This window comes from Hyla sarda, chromosome 2, assembly GCF_029499605.1.
Source record: "Hyla sarda isolate aHylSar1 chromosome 2, aHylSar1.hap1, whole genome shotgun sequence".
Taxonomy (NCBI): domain Eukaryota; kingdom Metazoa; phylum Chordata; class Amphibia; order Anura; family Hylidae; genus Hyla; species Hyla sarda.
In genome coordinates this window covers 319311885-319338345 of record NC_079190.1, presented here as the reverse complement: position 1 = coordinate 319338345, position 26461 = coordinate 319311885, and the positions used below count along the sequence as shown (strand labels likewise).

The window sequence follows — 26461 nt, the reverse complement described above, 5'->3', positions numbered from 1 at the left end:
TTATCAGTCCTCTGCACCTACCTCCCTCCCATCCTAAGATATAGGGTGAGATAGGCGGATGCGGGCTGGCTCTCTGTAGGAAGGCCTCCCTGCATTAATAGGTAGGGGGTCTGTTGACCAGCAGGGTCAGTCTCTATAGGTAAGCAGAGGTGGGCCTAGACACATGGCCAACTGCTATTATCCTTAATTCTACTTGTGTAGTGTCTATGTTCATTTTATTGTACTACTAATAAAAGCTATGTTTTATGATATCTGTGTACTTCCTATTATAATATGAATATTACAGAGGAAATTATTTTCTTTTTGGAACACAGAGCTGTCTGCTGACATCACGAGCACAGTGCTCTCTGCTGCCATCTCTGTCCAATTTAAGAACTATCCAGAGTAGGAGAAAATCCCCATAGCAAACATCTCAGTGACAGTAGGATGGATTGTGCAAAAAAGAAAGTTATCACTAACACGTTTGATTTCTTACATGGAAAAGTGCTTGTATCATCTTTAAAAAGACTCTGAGTCTCGCCAGTCTTAGCCATAAATCGAGTAAGTGCTCTCTCCACGTCCCTACGCTGTGATGCTGCTTTTTCCCTTAAGACTTGGTAATCGGCAACTGGTTCACGACAAGTCTAGGAAAATAATAATATTAGTAAATACATTAGCTTGAAGAAAATCTTTAAGGAAAATACCACTGTAAACTAAAAAAATGTATTAATGAATGAAAGAATTTTTAAGAAGGTCTACTTTAACTGTAGTAAAACTCTCTTGGCAGGACACTCACGTTTCAGAAAGGATAGAGGACGCTTACATTTCATGAGGCTGTTCATCCTCCCTCCCACATACAGGTCCAGTTACAGAGCACATATGGTAACATGTGCAAACAATGAAAATCATTTCGCTTTTTCAACTGATCTTACCGGAGTCTTAATGTATGTGTGGGGATCTGGAAATTCTGGAAGATGACCTGGAATGTGTTGGGGATGTGGCTTGTTCTGTCCTGCAATCAATGCTTTTGGGACAACTGGATTATTTGTCACAGGGGCTAAAAAAATAAATAAAATAGTCAACTGCGGAAAATTTTTACATTCACAAAAAAACTTATGAACAGCATAACTATTTGTTATAAATATTCATTGTCACGGGTCATGTGCACTCACATGACCCGCGACAATGAATATTCATATTGAGCCATCAGGCCCGCCACCAGTGCACAATTCACTAAAGACGGATGCCGATCTTCGGATAGACAGATCTCCGGAGTGCAGGTGTGTATTTAACCCTTTAACCCCTCGTCAGTCTCCTGTTCACCCACACTATAACCCAGTGTATTGTGTTTAGTGTGGGTGAACAGATGACCGTTTTCCTTTAAGGACTGTCCCCTTTAGTTTAATTCATTCTCTGGGTTCTACCATTCTAAGTTGATGATAATTCTGGAAAGGCTAGTAAGCAGTCCAGCAAAAACATATTTTTCTATCACTGTAAACTGATAGAATGGTGCTTGACACTGCTTGAATGAATAAGTGAAGTGAATTTCAACAGGCAAGCACAGAAATGTTGCTATCATGAGCAGAATGCATGGAATCAAAAACATAAGAGATGATGGGCTTTGATGAATTTACCAAAATAAGTAGAAAAATAAATATATAAATGAATAATTTTTTTTTTTTTTTATCACACAGCATGGGACATACCATTTCAACATTGTTGATCCTTTTTCAGGATTAAAGTGCCCATGTCATTAGAAAAACTTTTAACATGCTGCGTGACCAGCAGTAGCCATCATTCCTTATCTTTCTTCCTTGCATGTATTTCTCTAATGTACATAGTGATACAGTAATTTGGAAAATATATAGATCTATATGTATGTATGTTTTATACATAGCTGACCATAATTTCACTCCTTTTTTCTTTATCCCTCCAACTTCTAATTGGTTCCAGCTGTCCTTTATTGTATATCCTGTATATTTATGTAAGTTTACTTTATTGTATGCATGCATAATATAGTATTGACTATCCTGTGTAGAAGCAACGCCCTAAAAGGTATCCTTCCATTGGATTAAACTTAACCATGGAATCTAGGGAGACATCCTAATGTGTTTAAGATAAAATAAAGAAGTATTGGGAGGTGGTATAGAAGACTACCAAACACCATGTTTTAGGGATCATGACTAAATATTTCCACAACAATAGCCAGGTACAAACGTATATAAAAATGCTGGTGTTTAACCATATACAATATAACCATTTACATGGAGGACTTACGTGCAGTTATCACCATCCTCTGGGAGCGCTTGGCATATGCAGGCAAAGTGTCCACATTGAATCCTGCAATCAATCAGTAAAATTAATACAACTAAATCAATCAGTAAAATTAATACAACTGCAACTGAACACAACTTGAAAATAGTAAAATATTGTTATGTAGGAACTCACCCATTTCTATCAGAGTAACTACAATGTCCGGTAGAGTGGGCTGTGTACGGGCAGTGTGTTCACAGTAGGATTTTGCACTGCGACCAACTTCAGTGAGATCTGCGGTAAGAACAGAGTTAAAGCTGGTGAGCTTCAGATCCTCTAGTTGCTGGAGATACCGTATTTTTCACTCCATAAGACGCACTTTTTCTCCCCCAAAAGTGGGATGGAAATGTCAGTGCGTCTTATGGAGCAAATGTGTGTGCCAAAGTGCAGGGCTGAAGTAGAGGGGAGGCTGCTAAGCTTACCTGCTCCTGGGTCTGTACGGCGAAGTGCTCCGCTGCCCCGTTCTGCCATCCCCTTTACTGACGCTGTCTCGTTCACCTGTCCGCATAATGGAGTCTTATGGAGGAGCATGTGACACACACGTCACTCCACCTCCTCCCCTGCGCCCAGCGTAACGCTACGGAGGTGTGTCACATGCTCCTCCATAGACTACATTATGCGGACGGCAGAACAGGGCAGCGGTAGTGATAAGTACTGGTAAGCAACTACAAGGGGGCTCCTGCTGTTTACAAGGGGGGGTCCTGCTGGCTACAAGGGGGTCCTGCTGGCCACAAGGGGGGTTTGGTTCAGAATATTTTTTTTCTTGCTCTCCTCCTCTAAAACCTAGGTGCGTCTTATGGTCAGGTGTGTCTTATGAAGCGAAAAATACGGTATATAGTGGCCATTATGTGTGCATTGTGAATATTGAGCAAACCCTATTGATTATTATCATCCACACTACAGACTGGATGGCTAAGTGCACGGCTACACTTACAGCTCTGTAACATCTCAGTCAGCGTCTCTACTGCCGCTTTCTCTGCACTGTCAAATCCAGCTTCCGTGAGCAAAGCACTGACCACCACCAGCAGTGTTCTTCGACGAGACAATATGTAGTTATCCGCAGGGGTGGAGATACCACGGCAAGATCGCTTAGGAAGGAAAGGAAAAAAAAGAAAAATACAAATTAACAAAAGATACTACAGTGACCGACTGAGCACAAATTTATTAGATATATTTATAATGGAATTTCATGTTTTAGGGCAGTGTTTCCCAACCAGGGTGCCTCCAGATGTTGCAAAACTACCACTCCTAGCATGCCTGGACACAGCCTTTGGCTGTCCAGGCATACTGGGAGTTATAGTTTTGCAACATCTGGAGGCACCCTGGTTGGGAAACACTGTTTTAGGGGATTAAATGGGTACTCCACTGGAAAAAAACTTTTTAAATAAACTGGCGCCAGAACGTTAAACAGATTTGTAAATTACTTCTATTAAAAAATCTTAAAGGAGTAGTCCAGTGGTGACTCAGTGGTGAGCAACTTATCCCCTATCTTAAGGATAGGGGATAAGTTGCAGATCGCAGGGGGTCCGACCGCTGGGGCCCCCTGCGATCTCCTGTATGGAGCCCCGACAGCCCGCGGGAAGGGGGCGTGTCGACCTCCGCACGAGGCGGCGGCCGACACGCCCCCTCAATACAACTCTATGGCAGAGCCGAAGCGCTGCCTTCGGCAATCTCTGGCTCTGCCATAGAGATGTATTGAGGGGGCGTGTCGGCCGCCGCTTCGTGCGGGGGTCGACACCCGCTATCTGGCCGGAGAGCCGGGGCCCCGTACAGAGAGATCGCAGGGGGCCCCAGCGGTCGGACCCCCCGCGATCTCAAACTTATCCCCTATCCTTAGGATAGAGGATAAGTTTTTCACCACTGGACTACCCCTTTAATCCTTTCAGTACTTATCAAATGATGTATGATCCACAGGAAGTTATTTTCTTTTAGAATTTCCTTTCTGTCTGACCACATTGCTCTCTGCTGACAGCTCTGTCCATTTTAGGAACTGTCCAAAGCAGAATAGGTTTTCTATGGGGATTTGCTCCTACTCTGGACAGTTCCTAAAATGGACAGGTTTAAGCAGAGAGCACTGTGGCCAGGCAGAAAGGAAATTGAAAAAGAAAAGAACTTCCTGTGGATCATACAGGATGAAAGGATTAAGATTTTTATAATAGAAGTAATTTACAAATCTGTTTAACTTTCTGGCACCAGTTGATTTAAAAAATAAAATAAATAAATAAAAAGTTTTCCAGTGGAGTACCCCTTTAAAGTAAGGGAGATGGTGAGAACTGCACATCTACCTGTCCAAATTTTTCCTCCTGCTATGAGCAGCCATATATTTGAACCAAAGTTTACAGTGGTGATGTGTGTATACAGGCACATCACTGCCACCACATACAAAGAATGGTCAGGGAGGAGGTAAAAGCTTTTTTATTATTATTTATTTATTTTATTTTTTTTTGTATTTTAGCACAATAACAAGTGGGAGGAAAACCACTTTACCACATCCTAGTACCACATGTTTTATTGAGTGAATGGGAATGTATTGCACTGCTCCTGAGCCCAGTTTACACTGCAGTTTTTCCATGCACTTTTTCCCAGCAATAGTGCATTATGTGTACTGCGGTAGGGTTAATTTTGCTTACTCACTACGTGTCTGCAAGTGCTTCCGTCATGCTGGGACTATTAGTTCCTCAAGAGCTGGACGTTTATCAGCAAATAAGGATAAGCCCCCGGGGTGACTAAGAGCACGCACCTATTAACCCCATATATTTCGGTGTATTACGATTACCCTCCACCTCAACCACGTGACTAGATTCCGCCTATTGCAGACTTCCGTGTACTATGCCATATGCAAACAGTCTGAAATCCCGAAGTTTACCGGGGTTACCAACACAGCCCCGGGTGGGCACGTGTTTCTAGGTAACTGCGGCGTCCAAAAGAACTGTGTTAAACCAAAGATGTAACGTTACCGTGCTAGAGCTGCCGGAACTAGCCACAGCCACTGAGTTCTCCGCCATCTTGGATTTACGTCACTGCGCAAAGGGGGATGGGAAATGTAGTTTTGTTACGCTACCGTCAGTCACTGTGGTTGAGCTGTCCAGTACTGACTGATATCTGCGGAAAGGGAAGCAGGAGAGGACTGTGTCACTATACCAGTGTTTCCCAACCAGGGTGCCTACAGCTGTTGCAAAACTACAACTCCCAGCATGCTGGGAGTTGTAGTTTTGCAACAGCTGGAGGCACCCTGGTCAGCTGTATACAGAGAAGCAGGTGACAAAAGGGACAAAAAGGGGCGTAATATTCATACAACAGGTGATAGAACCAGAGTTCCCACCAGCCCCTATCCTCACAGGGATGATCTCTGCTCCTTTACTGTACCTTATTGCCAGGATCATAGAGGGAGAGATTCCAGCTTTCATTTTTGGAAAAGGCCTCTGAAAAAATGAAAGTTGGAATGTGATCAGTTGTTATGGGCAATGGTCACCGGGGAGCTAGGGATCTTCTTGCCACAAGCGATGTCTCCACCCAGTTTCTTCCTGCCAGGTCTCCATGGCTACTCCACTGCCAGGTCTTCCTAAGGCCTATCAGGACTTTTCGGACGTCTTTTGTAAGAAGCAGGCAGAGGTCTTGACTCCACATAGACCCTATGACTGCCCTATCGACCTGCTCCCTGTATCACACCGCCCCGTGGTAGGATTTACCCACTTTCTGCCCCGGAAACCCAAGCTATGTCTGAGTACATACAAAAGAGGTTTTATCCGGAAATCTTCTTCCCCGGCTGAAGCTGGATTTTTCTTTGTCGCTAAAAAAGATGGATCTCTCCACCCTTGTATTGATTACCGCGGTCTCAATAAAATTACCGTAAAAAATTGCTATCCTCTGCCTCTCATCTCCGAACTCTTCGACCGACTGCGAGGGGCCAAGATTTTCACCAAACTTGATCTAAGGGGCGCATATAACCTCATCCGTATTCGAGCAGGCGATGAATGGAAAACCACCTTCAATACCAGAGATGGTCACTTTGAATACCTAGTCATGCCTTTTGGCCTATGCAACGCCCCAGCAGTCTTTCAAGACTTTGTTAATGAGATTTTTCGGGACATGCTGTATTCCTGTGTGGTAGTCTACCTTGACGACATCCTCATTTTTTCCTCCAACCTAGAGGAACATGGCCTTCATGTTCATCAAGTGCTCCAGCGACTACGCCAAAATCAACTTTAAGCTAAAATTGAGAAGTGTCTATTCGAACGCAGCAGTCTTCCATTCTTGGGTTACATTGTGTCCGGACAAGGTCTTCAAATGGACCCTGATAAACTTTCTGGGGTAATGGATTGGCCTCGTCCCACTGGCCTGCAAGCAATCCAAAGATTTCTCAGATCGGCAAATTACTATCGTCAATTCATTCCCCACTTCTCCACCATCGTTGCTCCTATTGTAGCACTGACTAAGAAAAATGCTAATCCAAAATCCTGGCCGCCACAGGCCTTTAACCACCTCAAAGAAAGACTTTACAGTTGATTGCCAGACACTATTGGTGGTCCTCCTTGGAAAAGGATGTGACCGATTTCGTACGAGCCTGTACAGTATGTGCACGTGACAAGACCCCTCGTCAGAAACCTTCAGGTCTTCTCCATCCGCTGCCCGTGCCTGAACAGCCTTGGTCCCACATAGCCATGGACTTCATCACTGATTTTCCTGTATCCCATGGCAACACTGTCATCTGGGTGGTCGTTGATCGTTTTTCCAAAATGGCTCACTTTACTCCGCTTCCAGGCTTTCCTTCTGCGCCACAGTTGGCAAAGCAATTTTTTCTGCAGATCTTTCGTCTTCACGGGCTTCCCACGCATATCGTCTTGGATAGAGGCGTTCAATTTGTGTCTAAATTTTGGAGAGCTCTCTGCAATCAATTAAAGATCAAATAAAATTTCTCATCCTCCTACCACCCGCAGTCCAATGGACAAGTGGAGAGAGTGAACCAGATCCTTGGTGACTACTGGCGACATTTTGTTTCCTCCCGCCAAAATGATTGGGTCGACCTGTTACCCTGGGCTGAATTCTCGTACAATTTCAGAAACTCTGAGTCATCCGCCAAGTCTCCGTTCTTTGTGGTGTACGGCTGTCACCCGCTTCCCCCCCCCCCCCTCCCCATCCCCACTTCTTCTGGAGTTCCTGCCGTAGACGAATTGACCCTGGACTCCACTATCTGGAAAGAGACTCAAAATTCGCTCTCACTGGCCTCTTCTCGCATGAAGAAACATGCGGATAAGAAAAGAAGAACTCCTGTCTTTGCCCCTGGTGACAAAGTGTGGCTCTCTGTCAAATATATTCGGTTTCGTGTCCCTAGCTACAAGCTGGGTCCTCGTTACCTCGGGCCATTTAGAGTCAAAAGTCAAATCAACCCTGTCTCCTACAAGCTCCATCTTCCTTCTTCTCTTCGTATTCCTAACTTCTTTCATGTATCCCTTCTCAAACCTCTCATTCTTAACCGCTTTTCCCCCAAGGTCACCGTTCCTGCTCCTGTCACTGGGTCCTCTGACGTTTTCTCAGTAAAAGAAATCCTCGCTTCCAAGGTCGTTAGAGGTTAAAAAAAAATTCTTGCTGACTGGGAGAATTGTGGTCCCGAAGAGAGATCTTGGGAGCCCGAGGACAATATCCTCGACAAGGAGCTCATCCATAGGTTCCTGGGCTCCAAAAAGAGGGGGAGACCCAAGAGGGGGAGACCCAATGGGGGGGGGGGGTACTGTCACGCCGCGTCCCCGGAGGGCTCGCGGTGTGCCTCTGTATGCAGCGCTCCAGTTGGCACTGCTGACCGTGAGCGCTGCTTCCTTGTCTCCGGTGGGGACGCGATCCGAGGTGCGGGACGTGCCCACTCTCGGATCGCGCCCCGTGTCTCTCACCTGCCCCGTCCTTTTGTTCAGTCCCGGCGCGTGCGGCCCCGCTCTCTAGGGCGCGCGCGCGCCGGGTCTCAGATTTAAAGGGCCAGTGCACCATTAATTGGTGCCTGGCCCAATTATTCCCAAGCACTCCCTACACTATATAAACCCACTTCCCCTTCCTGTCTTTGCCGGATCTTGTTGCCTAGTGCCCTGTGAAAGCGTTTCTGTGTGTTCCATTGCCTGTGTACCCAGACCCTTGCCGTTGCCCCTGACTACGAACCGTTGCTGCCTGCCCAGACCTTCTGCTACGTCCGACCTTGCTCTTACCTTGTCCTTGTGTACCGCGTCTGTCTCAGCTCTCAGTGAGGTTGAGACGCTATCTGGTGGAACGGCCTGGTGGTTACCTGCTGCTGCAAGTCCATCCCGTTTTGCGGCGGGCTCTGTTGAAAACCAGTAACCCCTTAGATTCCGTTCCCCTGGTACGGCCCACGCCATCACCTCACTGACACAGAGGATCCACCACCCGTGTCCTCCCTGCATTCCAGTCCGGATCCTGACAAGCACACACCATCTTCTGCATCCTGCAGCTCCTTTCTGCAGCCCGGTCATAGGCGGCTCTTCCATTAAGCCACCGCCTAAGGCCTTGCGCTGGCTCTGACCACCGCAAGTAAAACAGACCAGATCACCCCGAGTTGACGGCCAGCCTAATGGTAGATCCTCTGATTTGCAATAAAAGGCTCCCGAATTTACGAGATAGGCTAGTTAGGGCAGATTTGGGGTCCAGTAAGAGAAGTAAACAAACGTTCTTAGGTTCCCGGAAAAACGGGACATACCCATGCCTGAATTGCGCCCAGTGTTCTAATGTGTTGAAGGGGGATAGGATTGTACACCCACATAGTGGTAAGATCTTTTACTCATAGGGCTTTTTTACCTGTAAGACTAAAAATGTGGTGTATTTGATTAAATGTCCGTGCGGTCTCCTGTACGTTGGAGAGACCACCCAACGTATAGGAGACCGGATTAATAGACATAAATCCACTATACGGTGTGACAATCTATTGTTCCCGATACCTGCACATTTAAAAAAAATGGGTCATAACATTGCGCAGTTACAATATCAGGTACTGGAGGAGATAGTGCCTCCTCGTAGAGGGGGGAGTTTGAAGAAGCTCCTCCTGAAGCGGGAGGCCCACTGGATCCACAAATTGGGGACCCTTGAGCCGAGAGGGATGAACCGCGAATATGAAATAGCAAGATTGCTCTGAAGTTTCTTTATGTTTGCTCATTTTGTCTATAATATAATGTATTATTTTTTTATTTTATTTCTAGAGACCAATGTGAATGAATAATTTACAAGGCGAGGACGTGAAACAATATAAGTATTTTGTTTTTTTGCTTTATGTATTTCTATGTAACAACATCCCCCTTTTTTCTTGTTTTGTTTATGTTTGTAGTCATGGTGACTAATGAATTGTAATTAGCCTCCATGTGTTATATACTGGTCATGTGATGCTTTTGCTTTGTGCAGTTGAGAAAGGCTTTCATGCCGTAACGTGTACTGAGTCTTACTCTATGTGATATTGCAAATACAAAATAAATAAGAAGAAAGAAAGATTCATTTGAGTGCGCCGACACAGGCACATAACCTTTGTCCCTGCCCTGCCTCTAGAGTGCAGGGTAGAAAGGAGGAGTGCTGGCTCTCAGCCTCACCTGCTGTCTTTAGGTGTATCCATCGGCCACTCTCCATACAGCAGTGCAGGCACCACCATGCTGCAGCGGCCAGCCAGTGAACAGCTGCAAAAATATTACATGATAATAATGCCGATTCTGCCCTAGATGGCTTTGTCGGCCCATGATCCATCATCATCCTCATCTTGGCATGCTATACTGTAAAAAAAAAAACATCACATAGGGTCAAGACTCACAGTGACATCACAGTACAAAGTTAATACACACTGTGACATCACAGTGCAGGTTAATAGACACAGTGACATCACAGTACATGGTTAACACCAAAGGACTCAGCCCATTTTGGCCTTAAGGAGCCGGCCAATTTTCGTTTTAGCATTTTCGGTTTTTCCTCCTCCTCTTCTAAAAATCATAACACTTTCAATTTTGCACCTACAGACCCATATAAGGGCTTGTTTTTTTTTTTGTTTTTTTTTTGCATCACCAATTACTTTTAATGACATCACTTATTTTATAACCTAAATTTATTTGTGCCATTTTGTAACTTTTGGGGGCTTCTTTATTCTGTAGGTCTATACGGTCACATGGATACCCAATTTATGTAGGTTATATGCTTTTTTACTACTTTAAAAAAAAATTATAACTACAATATCTGTACCCTTGTTCACAATATTTGGAGATTCTCTGGTGTCTGGTATTGTGCCAAGGGACTGGCGCAAGGCCAATGTGGTACCAATCTTCAAGAAGGGCTCTAGGTCTTCCCCAGGAAATTATAGACCGGTAAGTTTAACGTGCATTGTGGGTAAATTGTTTGAAGGACTTATAAGGGATTACATACAGGAATACATAGGGGATAATTGTATTATAAGTGATAGCCAGCATGGGTTTACTAAGGATAGAAGTTGTCAAACCAATCTAATTTGCTTTTATGAAGAGGTGAGTAGAAGCCTTGACAAAGGAATGGCTGTGGATATAGTGTTTCTGGATTTTGCTAAAGCGTTTGATACTGTCCATCATAGACGTCTGACAGGTAAGTTAAGGTCTTTGGGCTTGGAAACTTTAGTTTGTAACCGGATTGAACACTGGCTCATGGATCGTACCCAGAGTGTGGTGGTCAATGATTCGTACTCTTAACTGGTCCCCGATTATTAGTGGTGTACCCCAAGGTTCAGTACTGGGACCGCTGTTGTTTAATTTATTTTATGATATAGAGGATGGCATTAATAGCTCTGTTTCTATCTTTGCAGATGACACCAAGCTTTGTAGCACGGTACAGTCTATAGAGGATGTGTATAGGTTACAAGATGACTTGGATAGACTAAGTGTCTGGGTATCCACTTGGCAAATGAGGTTCAATGTGGATAAATGTAAAGTTATGCATCTGGGTACCAATAACCTGCATGCATCGTATGTCTTAGGGGGTGTTAAACTTGCAGAGTCACTGGTAGAGAAGGATCTGGGTGTACTTTTAGATCACAGACTACAGAATAGCATGCAATGTCAGGCTGCTGCTTTCAAGGCCGGCAGGATATTGTCATGTATAAAAAGAGGCATGGACTCGAGGGACAGGGACATAATATTCCCCCTTTATAAAGCATTGGTATGGCCTAATCTGGAATATGCTGTTCAGTTTTTGTCACCAGTAATCATAAAAGGGACACTGTATTGCTGGAAAGGGTGCAGAGACGCGCGACTAAACTAATATGGGGCATGGAACATCTTAGCTATGAGGAGCGATTAAAGGAGTTACAATTGTTTAGTCTTGAGGAGAGACGTTTAAGGGGGGATATGATAAACGTTTATAAATATATTAATGGCCCATATAAAACATTTGGAGAAAAACTGTTCCAGGTTAAGCCCCCTCAAAGGACAAGGGTTCACTCCCTCCGTTTGGAGAAGAAAGGGTTTAGTCTCAAGGGGGGACATGCCTTTTTTACCATAAAACTGTGAATTTATGGAACAGTCTACCTCAGGAACTAGTCACAGCAGGAACAATTAATAAATTTAAAACAGGGTTAGATACATTCCTGGAACAAAATAACATTAATGTTTATGAAGAAATATAAAATCCCATCCCTTCCCCCAATATCCCACCACACCCCTACCCTTCAATTCCCTGGTTGAACTTGATGGACGTATGTCTTTTTTCGACCGTACTAACTATTTAACTATGTAACTATGCACCAAAATTAGTATGCTTAAAATTGTCATATTCTGACCCCTATAGCTTTTTTTTATTTTTTCCACATACTGGGCTGTATGAGGGCTGATTTTTTGCGCCTTGGTCTGTAGCTTTTATTGGTACCATTTTTGTTTTGATAGAACTTTTTAATCGCTTTTTATTCATTTTTTTATGGTATATGAAGTGACCAAAAATGCACATTTTAGCTAACCTGATAGTTTAACCCCTTAAATGGGCACTGTCAGATACAAAAACTTTTGATATGTTGTAAAGCATGCAAAACCAATAGGTTTTGTAATTGCTTTCATTACAAATATTTTAGTATTTCATACTGAAAAAGCCAGTCAAACAACTGCCCCCCCTGCATGCTTGGAGACATACTAGTCCTGCTGTGTCCATGCATCATCACCTATGTCATGGACACACTTCCTTGATTGACAACTGTAGGAAAAACCGCAGGGCTCACAACTGGAGGAAAAACCCTCCCACTGTCAGCTTGTGTCCCGCTACTGTCAGTGAGGACAAGCTGGGAGTTGTAGTTTTGCTAATGCTAGGGGAGATGTGAGCGGACAGCATACTGAGGGAGGGGGCGGAGACCTGCACAGTGAGGCAATGCCCCCTCCCTTTGAGAGGAATTCAGACTAGTGAGCTAAATTAAAAGTGTAATAAAAAAAAAATAAAGGTGGTAGACACATAAAAATTAGTACATGGTCAGGATTAGGTACTGAGTGATATGTATATATATTTAAAAAAAAAAATTTGGCTGGATCTGACGGGTAAGCTTTAACCTCTTAAGGACCCATGACGTACCGGTAGGTCATGAGTCCGCTCCCGTTCTATAACGCGTGGCCACGGGCAGGCCTCTAACAACGGCCGGAACCCGTGGCTAATAGCGTGCAGCACTGATCGCGGTGCCGTGCGCTATTAACCCTTTAGACTCATTGCACACTGCTTCTGAAGTGAAAGTAAAACCATGCCGGTTAGCTCAGGGAGCTGTTCGGGATCGCCGTGGCAAAATCGCTGCATCCCGAACAGCTTTCATGACAACCGGAGGGTCCCTACCTGCCACCATGCTGTCCGATCACCGAATGACTGCTCAGTGCCTGAGATCCAGGCATGAGCAGTCAAGCGGCAGAATCATCGATCAGTGGTTTCTTATGAGAAACCACTGATCAATGTAAAAGATCAGTGTGTGCAGTGTTATAGCTCCCTGTGGAGCTATAACATTGCAAAAAAAAGTGAATAAAAAAAACATTTAACACCTTCCCTAATAAAAGTTTGAATCACCCCCTTTTCCCATAAAAAAACCAGTGTAAATAAAAATAAACATATGAAGGTATCGCCGCGTGCGGAAATGTCCGAATTATAAAAATATATCGTTAATTAAACCGCACGGTCAATGGCGTACGCGCAAAAAAAATTCCAAATTCCCAAATAGTGCACTTTTGGTCACTTTTTAAATCGCTAAAAACTTCAGATCACAGCGCAAAAAATTAGCCCTCATACCGCCCCATACGCTGAAAAATAAAAAGTTATAGGGGTCAGAAGATTACAATTTTAAACGTATACATTTTCCTGCATATAGTTATGGTTTTTCCAGAAGTACGACAAAATCAAACCTACATAAGTAGGGTATCATTTTAATCGTATGGACCTACAGAATAAAGATAAGATGTAATTTTTACCGAAAAATGTATTGTGTAGAAACAGAAGCCCCCAAAACTTACAAAATGGCTTTTTTTTATTTTTTTCAATTTTGTCTCACAGTGATTTTTTTTTCTGTTTCGCCGTAGATTTTTGGGTAAAATGACTGATGTCATTACAAAGTAAAATTGGTGGCGCAAAAAATAAGCCATCACATGGATTTTTAGGTGCAAAATTGAAAGAGTTATGAATTTTTAAAGGTTAAACACAAAAATGCAAAAATGGAAAAAGGGGTTAAGGACTTAAGGACCCATTTTTGCACTTTTGTTTTTTCCTCCTCACTTTTTAAAAATCATAACTCTTTCAATTTTGCACCTGCAGACTCATATGGTGGCTTTTTTTTTTGCACCTCCAATTCTACTTTGTAATGACATCAGTCATTTTACCCCAAAAAACGCCATTTTGTACATTTTGGGGGCTTCCTTTTCTGTAAAAATGACACCTTATCTTTATTCTGTAGGTCCTTGCGATTAAAATGATACCCTACTTATATAGGTTTGATTTTGTCGTACTTCTGGAAAAAATCATAACTACATGCACGGAAATTAATAAGTTTAAAAATGTCCTTTTCTGACCCCTATAACTTTTTTATTTTTCCGCAAATAGGGATATATGAGGGCTCATTTTTTACACAGTGATCTGAAGTTTTTATCGTATAGTTTTCTATGGTATAAAAAGTGACCAAAAATACGCTATACGAATTTTTTTCTTTGTACACCATTGACCGTGCAGTTTAAAGGGGTTATCCAGGAAAAAACTTTTTTTTATATATCAACTGGCTCCAGAGAGTTAAACAGATTTGTAAATTACTTCTATTAAAAAATCTTAATCCTTTCAGTACTTATGAGCTTCTGAAGTTTAGGTTGTTCTTTTCTGTCTAAGTGCTCTCTGATGACACCTGTCTCGGGAACCGCCCAGTTTAGAAGGGGTTTGCTATGGGAATTTGCTTCTAAACTGGGCGGTTCTCGAGACACGTGTCATCAGAGATTACTTAGACAGAAAAGAACAACCTTAACTTCAGAAGCTCATAAGTACTGAAAAGATTAAGATTTTTTAATAGAAGTAATTTACAAATCTGTTTAACTTTCTGGAGCCAGTTGATATATATAAAAAAGTTTTTTCCTGGTATACCCCTTTAATTAACAATATATTTTTATAGCTCGGACATTTACGCACGCGGCAATACCACATATGTTTATATTTATTTTTATTTACATAGTTTTTTATGGGAAAAGGGGGTGACTCAAACTTTTATTTCACAATGCTTTTATTTCACATTTATTAACTATTTTTTTACACTTTCTTTTTGCAATGTTATAGCCCCCATGGGGGACTATAACATGCAGTACTTTGATTGCAGACACTGATCAATGCTTTGCCATAGCATTGCATTGATGAGTGTTATCGGTGCTCCACTGCTCCTGCCTGGATGTCAGGCACAGAGCAGTGAATCAACAATCGGACAACGAGGAGGCAGGTAGGGACCCTCCTCGTGTCTGTACATCTGATTGGGACACCACCGTTTCACAGAGCTGCCGGAAAGGTTTTACTTTCACTTTAGATGCGGCAATAAACTTTGATCGCCCCATAGGGGGCTATAACATGCAATCTTTTGATTGCATATAAGGATGACCATTATGATTTTGATTACTGATCAATATATATATATATATTAACAATACAAGTAGAAAGCGTCCCACAGCACTCCAATATATGGTGAAAACAGTGTAGTTTATTTCCTCATATGTGGCAAGCAACGTTTCAACTGTCTGCACAGTTTTATCAAGCATGCTTTATCAAGGATGCTTGATAAAGACTGTGCAGACAGTTGAAACGTTGCTTGCCACATATGAGGAAATAAACTACACTGCTTTTCACCATATATTGGAGTGCTGTGGGACGCTTTCTACTTGTGTCGAATACTGCCGCCATTGACCAGGGCTGCGATTGTGCGCGCTTGCACCCATATTACTTTGACGCCTTTCGTAAGTGCTGCTCTACCTTGTTTCTATGTGTATATTAACAATAGATATATATATATATATATGCTAATATGCTGCAGAAAAACATTATTTTCCTTATGAGACATATCAGCTTGCTATTTGCTTGTAACTAAGATGAAGACCTTGGGACGAGGCCAAAAGAAGCAAGAGAACATTTGAAGAAATATAGACTGTGCAGAAGGACAGATACATCCGGAATTTTCTGGTAGAATAGGGAAATGGCAACATAAGTAACCCATGGCCAAGAAATAAAAGAATGCTTAAAATGCTAATCTATACCGAAGCAATACTCAAATAACCAATCAAAATATAACATGATGATTTTGACATGATAACTAACCTCCCCTTTTTGTCAACTGTAAAAACCAATGTACTTCCGTATAATAAACAGAACTCCTTGGGACAGCTCTTTAGCTTCCTGCTGAGAAGGAGTTTTATACCAACTTTTTGTCTGGTGTATATTTCTTGTGTCGACACTCAGCAGTATACAGCGGCAGTCATTCACATTTTAAGGCCTAAACAGCAGCCAACCTTAACACATGTACTATTCTATGCTATGCCATAGCATAGCATTGATCAGTGTTATTTATGCTCTGCTGCACCAGCCTGCCATCACTGACTGGAGCAGCAGAGCACCGAACGGACGGCAAGGAGGCAGGTAAGGGCCCTCCCGCCATCCTCTCAGCTAAACTGTCCCAATCAGTTCAACTGAGCTGCTGGGATTAGTTTATTTTTGTTTTAGACAAAGCAATCAACGTTGATTGCGGCATCTAAAGGGTTCATGTCGGACTTCAGCCCGATCAGCTGTGCCTGGCATTAACCCTGGGTCCTGGCTGCTGATAGCAGTCTGGACCCACCGGGTTTGAAGCATGCTAAGCTCCTGAGCATGCCATAAACCCTGGTAACGGGACCAGGGCATACAGGTACACCCTGCATCCTTGAGGACCGAGACACAAGGGCGTACCTGTACACCCTGCATCCTTAACAGCTTAAAGGGGCTATCTGGTAGAAGGGTACTTACCTTCAGCGCTCTGGTGCCTCCGTTGTCCTGCTCCAGTCCCTGAATGAGATCCTAATCTTGAAAGAAAGTGTGATGCCTGGGCCCGGAGTGATGCCTGGGCCCAGTGTGTCATACTGCCACTAGGCAAATCATGGGCAAAGGTGGGATATCGCCTCAGTCAGTGATTGGCCTAACGGTAGTATGACACACGCTTTCTCTCAGGAAGAGGATCGCAGCCGGAGACTGGAGCAGGACATCAGAGGCACACATGAGCGCTGGAGGTAAGTACAGGTTTATTTTTTATATACTAGGTATGGGCCTAGTTCTGAAATGAAAACCCTCCTGCCAGTAACCACTTTAACCCCTTAAGGACCCATGACGTACGCGTACGTCATGAGTCCCGGTCCTGTGATATAAGGCAGGGTCGCTGTGTGACCCTGCCTTATATCACAGGACCGGGACTCATGACGTACGCGTACGTCATGGGTCCTTAAGGGGTTAAAGTGGTTACTGGCAGCGGGCCCAGCGCCATAGTAAAGCCAGGACCCGCCGCTAATAGCGGCTAAAAACGAAAGTGAAAGTGCCCGGCTAGCTCAGGGAGTACAGCTGTAGCACAGGAGGAGGTCTTCTTACCTTCTCCTGCGCTGTCCAATCGCCGAATGAATGCTTCAAGCCTGAGATCCAGGCTTGAGCAGTCAATCGCGGAAAACACTGATTGATCCATTCCTATGGAGATGCATCAATCAGTGTTAAAGATCAGTTAATGCAATGTTATAGCCCCCTATAGGAGCTATAATATTGCATAAGAAAAGTGTAAAAAAAAAAATCATTAACCCTTTGAATTATCCCTTTCTCTAATAAAAGTTTGAATCACCCAGCATTTCCAAGAATTAAAAAAAAACTGTGTAAATAAAAATAAACATATGTGGTATCGCCGCGTGCGGAAATGTCCGAATTATAAATATATACCACTTTTTAACCTGTTCAGGACCCAAGAAGTATGCACACGTCTTGGGACCCTGGTACTTAAGGACCCAGGACGTATGCATATGTCCTGAGTCATTCCGGTCTCCGCCGCTCGCGGGGCAGAGATCGGAAGGGCATGCCTGCTGAAATCGTTCAGCAGGCATCCAGGGCAAACGCCGAGGGGGGCCAAATCGCTGCTGACCCGACCTGACCCGACCGCCCGGTAATTTAGCATGATCCCGGTTGTCACAGAAAGCCACGGACCATGCTAAAGTATAGGAGCGAGGTGGCAAGCCTGCCACCTCCTCCTATCCCCTGCGATTCCTCGTTTCGCACTAACCGACCAATTGCAGGGGGGGGGGGGCGGGGAGTGCTGGGGCCCGGCCCCGGTACTTACCTCGTCCCTGAAGACCCGGATCCCGGCGGCGGGTATACGGCGGCAGCGGCGACAGGTGAGTTGATCTTCGGCGGCGCGGGACCTTTGCAGCAGTCCAGACCGCCGTAAAGCAATCTGGACTGCTCCATCTGGACCCCTTACACTACAACTCCCAGCATGCCCAGACAGCTCTTTGCATCCGGGCATGCTGGGAGTTGCAGTTTTGCAACATCTGGAGGTCCACAGTTTTGGGACCACTGTGCCCTTCCAGATGTTGCAAAACTACACATCCTCAGCATGCCCAGACTGTCCAGGCATGCTGGGACTTGTAGTTCTGTAATATCTGGCCCTTCAGATGTTGCAGAACTACAACTCCCAGCATGCCTCGACAGTCTTGGCATACTGGGAGTTGTAGTTTTGCAACATCTGGAAGGGCACAGATTGGGAACCACTGTATTAGTGGTCTGCAAACTTTAGTCCTCCAGATGTTGCAAAACTACAACTCCAAGCATGCTCAGACTGCCCAGGCATGCTGGGAGTTGTAGTTCGGTAACATCTGGCTCTAAAGATGTTGCCGAACTACTACTTCCAGCATGCCTGAGAATGCTTGGAGTTGTAGTTTTGCAACATCTGGAGGGCTACAGCTTGGACACCAATACACAGTGGTCCCCAAACTGTTCTCCTACAGCTGTTGCGTAACTACTACTCCCAATATGCCCTTCGGCTGTCTGGGCATGCTGGGAGTTGTGGTTTTGCAACAACTGGAGGCACACTGGTTGGGAAACATTGTCTGTTTCCTAACTCAGTGTTTCCCAACCCGTGTGCCTCCAGCTGTTGAAAAACTATAACTACCAGCATTCACTGATAGACCGTGCATGCTGGGAGTTGTAGTTTTGCAACAGCTGGACATTCACATGGGCAGGGGCTTACAGTGAGTGTCAGGCTTCAAGTTTGCGATGCAGCAAATTTTGCGCGGCAGCTCAAACTCGCAGCGGGAAACTCGGTGTAATCCCCCGCCCTTGTGACTGTACCCTAAAAACACTACACTACACTACACTAACACAAAATAAAATTAAAAGTAAAAAACACTACATATACACATACACAGCCCCCCTCCCCAATAAAAATGAAAAACTGTTTCCAAAACGGAGCCTCCAGCGGTTGCAAAACAACAACTCCCAGTATTGCCGGACAGCTGTTGATTGTCCAAGCATGCTGGGAGTTTTGCAACAGCTGGAGGCACCTTGTTTGGGAATCACTGGCGTAGAATACCCCTATGTCCACCCCTATGCAAATCCCTAATTTAGGCCTCAAATGCGCATGGCGCTCTCACTTTGGAGCCCTGTCGTATTTTAAGGCAACAGTTTAGGGCCACATATGGGGTATCACCGTACTCGGGAGAAATTGCCTAACAAATTTTGGGGGCTTTTTCTCCTTTAACCCCTTATGAAAAGGTGAAGTTGGGGTCTACACCAGCATGTTAGTGTAAAAAAATAATTTTTTTACACTAACATGCTGGTGTTGCCTTATACTTCTTATTTTCACAAGAGGTAAAAGGGGAAAAAAGACCCTCAAAATTTGTAATGCAATTTCTCCCGACTACGGAGATACCCCATATGTGGGCGCAAAGGGCTCTGGGGGCGCACAACAAGGCTCAGGAGTGAGAGTGCACCATGTACATTTGAGGTGATTTGCACAGGGGTGGCTGATTGTTACAGCGGTTTTGACAAACAAAAAAAAAAAAAACACATGTGACCCCATTTTGGAAACTACACCCCTCACGGAAGGTAATGAGGGGTGCAGTGAGAATTTATACCCCACTGATGTCTAACAGATCTTTGGAACAGGGGGCTGTGCAAATAAAAAAAATTTGTTCCAAAGATCTGACAGACACCAGTGGGGGGGTAAATGCTCACTGTACCCCCTGTTACGTTCCTCAAGGAGTCTAGTTTCCAAAATGGTATGCCATGTTGTTTTTTTTTTTTTTTTGCTGTCCTGGCACCATAGGGCTTCCTAAATGCGACATGCCCCCGGAGCAAAATTGCTAAATTTGCTCTCAAAAAGCCAAATATGACTCCTTCTCTTCTGAGCATTGTAGTTGGAATTTTTCACCAAGAAAGGATGCAAGTTACCATAAAATTTTACCACTATGTTAAAGTAGAATATGTCACGAAAAAACATTCTCGGAATCAGAATGATAACTCAAAGTATTCCATAGTTATTAATGTTTAAAGCGAGAGTGGTCAGATGTTCAAAAAATGGCTGGGTCCTTAAGGGGTTAAACCACACGTTCAATGGCGTACGTGCAAAAAATTCCAAAGTCCAAAATTGCGCATTTTTGATAACTTTTTATACCACAAAAAAGTGAATAAAAAGTGATCAAAAATCTGATCAGAAGAAAAATGGTACCACTAAAAACTTCAGATCATGGCGCAAAAAATGAGCCCTCATAGAGCCCTGAACACAGAAAAACAAAAAAGTTATAGGGGTCAGAAGATGACCATTTTAAACATATACATTTTCCTGCATGATTTTTTTCTGAAGTGATACAAAATGAAACCTATACAAGTAGGGTATCATTTTAACCGTATGGACCTACAGAATAAAGATATGGTGTCATTTTTGCCGAAGAATGTACTGCGTAAAAACGGAAGCCCCCAAAACTTACAAAATAGTGTTTTTTCATCAATTTTGTCGCACATTGATTTTTTTTTACCGTTTCACTGTAGATTTTTGGGTAAAATGACTAATGTCATTACAAAGTAGAATTAGTGACGCAAAAAATAAGCCCTCATATAGGATTTTAGGTGAAAATTTTACAGAGTTATGATTTTTTAAAGTTAAGGAGGAAAAATTGAAAATGAAAAAACTGAAAAAGCCCGGGTCCTCAAGGGGTTAATATACACAGTGATATCACTTTACATGGATAATACATTTGGTGATGTCACAGTAAAAGGATAATAAAAGTGAAGTCACAGTAAAGGAATAATACACAGTGATGTCACAGAACGGGAATAATACACAGTGATTTCAAAGTACAGTGATAATACACACAGTGATGTCACACTATTCAAAAATGGGTGAATCAAATGTAAATCTTTATTATAAACAAGGGACAACAACATAAAAGCACGTGATTAAAAAAGGAGAAAAAGCAGCAATCCTGGGACACAATGGCCCTCATTTACTATTGCAAACCCAACATGTTTTGTCGGGATGTGCGCCAGATTCTGTCGCATTGCGCCAGAAATTCTGTCTGCGACAGAATTTGTGCCAGAATTGAGAAAAACCCAACTACCGTATATACTCGAGTATAAGCCGAGTTTTTCAGCACGATTTTTCGTGCTGAAAACACCCCCCTCGGCTTATACTCGAGTGAACTCTCCACCCGCAGTGGTCTTCAACCTGCGGACCTCCAGAGGTTTCAAAACTACAACTCACAGCAAGCCCGGGCAGCCATCGGCTGTCCGGGCTTGCTGGGAGTTGTAGTTTTGAAACCTCCGGAGGTCCGCAGGTTGAAGACCACTGCGGCCTTCGACATCATCCAGCCCCCTCTTACCCCCTTTAGTTCTGTACAGTACTCACCTCCGCTCGGCGCTGGTCCGGTCCTGCAAGGCTGTCCGGTGAGGAGGTGGTCCGGTGGGATAGTGGTTCCGGGCTGCTATCTTCACCGGGGAGGCCTCTTCTAAGCGCTTCGGGCCCGGCCTCAGAATAGTCACGTTGCCTTGACAACGACGCAGAGGTGCGTTCATTGCCAACGTACTTCTGCGTCGTTGTCAAGGCAACGCCTCTATTCCGGGCCGGAAGCGCGGAGAAGAGGCGCCCCAAGTCACTACCCCTGGCACGACTCGTCCACACAGGTAGCTGGGAGGTGGCATGGCACAGAAAGAGACTGGCAGGACGTGGCAAGATGACAGTAGATCAGGGCAGGAACACAGGTGCAGGGTAGGTAAGGTAACAAGGAACAGGTACACGGTAAACAGGGATACAAGACTTTCTCTATGGCACTAGGCAAAGATCCGGCAGGGAACCAAGGGAGGAGCTGATATTTAAGGACAGGGATGCAGGTGTAGACCCTTGATTAATTGAGCACTGGCCCTTTAAGAGTAAGAGCTCCAGCGCCGGGGCTGCTAGGACATGGAGGGGCGGAAGGTGAGGGAGGTGAGTGACGTGCTGAGATTCGCATGCAGGCATAAGCAAAGAGCACTCACGGCCGGAGTGCAGGCATTACAGTATCCCCCCCCCCCCCCCCCCCCCTTTGGTCTCCCGCTCTTTGGAATTCAGAGAGTTCCCCACTACATGACACCAGGGAGCTTCTGGAATGGGCAAAGGCTGTAAGTAACTTGCAAACTTTTGTTGTGGAATCCTCCGTCTTCTAAGGTGACCAACTGGCAAGGAAGAATGTCCCTGATTCAAGACTTTACATCTGAGTTTAACAGGCACAGAAGATATCACAGGAGGAATAATACAGTGATCTTGGCAATAATATCCCCAACAACTGATTACACCAGATTTACAGTCAAGTTGTGGAGAATGACGTTGAAGCCAGGGAAGACCAAGAAGAAGCTCCGAAGTAAAATGTGGTAGCACATAGACCTCAATTCTTTCCTTATGTAAATTTCCTACTTGCATGACGAGGAGTTCAGTGCGAAATTGCACCTTACAGTTCAGGTTTTGTCCATTAACAGAAGAGATGTAGAAGGGCTTGGCAAGATGAGATGCTGGAAGACGGTGTTAATGGACCTGGGAGGCACCAATGAAGTTACCAGCGGAACAGGAGTCAAAAAGAGCAGAATCGATGAAAGACGTCTTGGCAGAGGAAAATACTTGAACCGGGGTGGTCAAGCGAGGAGGGGTAATATTAGCATCTAGGGAAGGCATTCCTTTTGGTCCAAGTTGAGAGCGTTCTCCCGGACGCGGAGGACATATAGAACAGTCTTTGAGAAAGTGCTCCGGACTGGCACAATATAAGCACAAATTCTCATTCCGTCGACAGGCTTTTTCCTGCTGCGTTAAGGGAAAACGTCCACTTCCATAGCCTCTTCGGCAAGAGGCAAAGTAGAGAGTAGGGGGTTGATGTTGGAACACGGGGACCAGACGAGGTAAACGTCATGTTCGGGCAGGTTATTTTTCCAAAGGAAGTTCCTCCTGCCTCTTGGCAAAACGCACATCAATTTGAGTGGCTAAATGGATAAGTTTGCTCAGGATAGCCGGAGAATCTCGTGCAGCGAGAGCATCCTTGATTCTAGAGGAAAGTCCTTTTTTAAAGGTAGCACACAAGGTTTCGTTGTTCCAAGAAAGTTCAGAGGCAAGAGTGCGTAACTGAACCGTGTTGTCGCCAATGGAGGTGTTCCCTTGGCAGAGGTTCAGTAGAGCCATCTCGGCAGAGTAGGCTCGCGCGGGTTCTTCAAATGCATTGCGCAATTTTGCAAGGAAGGCTGACAGATTCAAGGAGACCGGATCTCTATGATCCCAGAGAGGAGTAGCCCAGGCCAATGCTTTTCCAGACAGTAGACTGAAAACAAACGCCACTTTAGAACGCTCCGTCGAGAACAGATGCACTATAAGTTCAAGATGGATAGAACACTGTGTCACAAAGCCTCTACACAGCTTGGGATCTCTGTCATACTTAGAAGGCAATTACAAATGAAGCTTGGTCCTAGGAGAAGCTGCAGACACAGGAGGAGGCTCAGGAACAAATGATTGCTGCTGTTTTTGCTGCTGAGCGGCAAGAAGCTGTTGCACCATGGCTGAAAGTTGATTCAGTTGTTATGCCTGACGGGCTAACTGTTGTGACTTCTGAGCCACGACGATGGAAAGATACGAGACATCTGTCAAAGGCACCCCAGCGGGATCCAAGGATCTTACTGTAACGGGTCATGGCAGATGGTGGATCCTCTGGGCCTGTGTGGATGATGACGTGAGCCGTGCCAGGGAGCGGAGTCTGAGGTGCCGCTGGTTTTCACCAGAGCCCGCCACAAAGCGGGATGGTCTTGCTGCACCCAGGTCGCTACCCCTGGCACGTCCCGCGATGCGAATCCCAGCCCTGCCGGCAGCGGGGACATAAGCGTGTCCGGCCGGAGCGCAGGCATTACATGATCAGAGAAGACGTCACCTGTGAGTCACTAGGTATAACTGTAATCACTTATATGGTATGCAGATCGCTCTTGTACAGCTGGTATCCACCACTATATAGTCACTGTATGTGAGAATATTGGCCTTTGTATAGTGGGTATTATACAGTAACAGTATTGTGGTAGTCATTAGTTAGTCATAGTGTGGCAGTATTATTTGCTCCTCGCTGGTAACATGCAGAACTAGCAGTGTGCACCTGTGCACATATTGAATTTTTTCTGGAGGTGCAGACCAATTTTTCTTTTTTTGTACTGGTATTATCGTTAACATTAGTCTCAGTGTACAGTATTTAGTCAGTAACAGAATGATGGTTATATGTATGGTGATAATATTCAATCTTCTATACTGGTAATATTGGTAATATTGGTCTCAGTATACAGGATTTTGTCAGTAACAGTATGATGGTAATATGTATGGTGATAATATTCCTCTGTGTATACTGTTATTGGTAATATCAGTCTCAGTATACAGGATTTGGTCAGTATTAGTATGATGACAATATGTATGGTGATAATATTCCTCCACGGTGATCGTGGTCTATGGCAAATTTGGCGTACAGGACAGAATTTGCCATGGGGCCCACGGACACTAGTTACACCCTAATCTTATATATTTTCCTGCTGCCACTAGATTATACATGGCCTATCGGATCATAATGTGAAGTCTGCAGAAAATTATATGGGGCCTTATGTTCAAGTTTCGCCTAAGGCCTCTGTCAGGCCCAAGGCCTGATTATTAAAATCCTATATGTGTATTATAATTATAACTGTGTGTGATGGATTGTCCAGCGCATGGGTGAGAGGTCATTCAGACGGTGTGTCCTTTTGTGTATTGCATTTTATTGGGCGGGTCTGGCTGTGTGTTTACATCTCCTTTGAAGTCATGCACTCTGGTCCCATCATATAATCAACCAGATAAGAGGGCCAGGAAGAGAGATGCCCCCCTGGTGGGATCAGAGGGGAGGGGGGAATGGAGTCTCCCTCCAAAAAAGGCATATATAATATTTAACAATGCTAGACTCGGTGAGTTCAATGCTGTGGAACAAGCTGACAAGACCATCCTAAGAACAGCTGGAACCTCACTATCTCTCATGGACTGCTAATATCATTGTGCTGTAAGAACTTCATTTTTGCTTTCTGAACTTGTCTTGCTAAACTCTTATATATATATTCTTATAACTGTATGTCATTTGTTTATTTTTCTGCATAGCACTGTGATACCTTTTATCAGATTAAATGTTTAATTAATCAGCTCTGGTCTTTGATCTCTAAATATATGAGCTCACCTTTCTGAAGGCAGCTCGGGTGAAACACGTTTATCTAAGGGTTAATTTGGTGACTTGCTGGGACTAGTAGTGGATACCCAGAGGTCTGGCGGCTTTAACCCTTGTACCATCACACTCTCTCTAGCGTCTTGGCTGGACCGTGATCGTGACAACTGGTGGCAGCGTTGGGACATATTTAAAGATTTTTAGTGCTCTCTGGATTTTAACTGTAGGGAAATCTTAGCACTAAAAAATAAATTGCATACATATTCTTGTGTGTAAATTCCAAAGACAGAGCTCAGTGCTGGTTTAAAAGACATACAAAAAGAGTGCAAGACAGTTCTGTCCTCCCCATCTCCTGTTTTACCTCCTCTGTCTCATCTCGGAAATATGGAGGCATATCGCAAGCAGTCAAAGCCTGCACTGGAGCTAATGTGCCAAGAAAAGGACATCCCTACTGCAGGAAAGAACAAGGAACAACTTATTGCTGATCTTGTGGAGTATGATGCCCGTGCAGAAGAGCTGAGTGACGTGAGGCAAAGTCCTGCAGCTGGAACTGCCATCCAAGGACTGAGATCTCCTGGGGAATATAACATTACTCCCCATCAGGACAGTACTCCACATGAGGCCTTGGACTCTTATATGCGGACTGCCGTACAACACCTTGGGAATGTGGATGTCAATATGAAACTCCAACTGCTTCTCCAGTACCAAACTGCAGAGAGAGAGGCACGAGCCGCAGAAAGAGAGGCCCAGCGAAGGCATGAACTGGAGGTTCTGAGGTTGAGAGGGGATGCTTCCTCCGCATGGAGTGATGTGCAGGATCAAGGAGACCACAAACCCTGATTGGAACATTTCCCCAAGTTGGAGAAAGATGGTGATCTGGATGTGTTCCTGAGGGGATTTGAAAAGGTTTGCCGGCAGTTCCATCTACCTAAGGAACAGTGGGGACAATATCTAACCCCACGGCTGTGAGGAAAAGCTCT

General features: G+C 44.3%; 1 protein-coding gene across 6 annotated transcripts in view; it reads right to left on the bottom strand.

Moving 5' to 3' along the window:
* Positions 1-10018, bottom strand: part of TAF8 (TATA-box binding protein associated factor 8) — a 35647-nt gene extending 25629 nt beyond the window's left edge. The window contains exons 1-7 of one of the 6 annotated variants that reach the window (XM_056557799.1): positions 5659-5799; positions 5250-5394; positions 3227-3380; positions 2428-2526; positions 2257-2319; positions 912-1036; positions 476-623 (exon numbers count right to left, since the gene is read on the bottom strand). In XM_056557799.1, the coding sequence (XP_056413774.1) occupies positions 476-623; positions 912-1036; positions 2257-2319; positions 2428-2526; positions 3227-3380; positions 5250-5297 (637 nt within the window). In that variant the 5' untranslated portion in view covers positions 5298-5394; positions 5659-5799. Of the gene's footprint in view, positions 1-475; positions 624-911; positions 1037-2256; positions 2320-2427; positions 2527-3226; positions 3381-4922; positions 5228-5249; positions 5395-5658; positions 5800-9866 lie in introns of those variants that run through there. The other 5 variants (XM_056557796.1, XM_056557801.1, XM_056557800.1 and 2 more) reach the window with 5 other exon arrangements.
* Positions 10019-26461: the final 16443 nt, after the last annotated feature.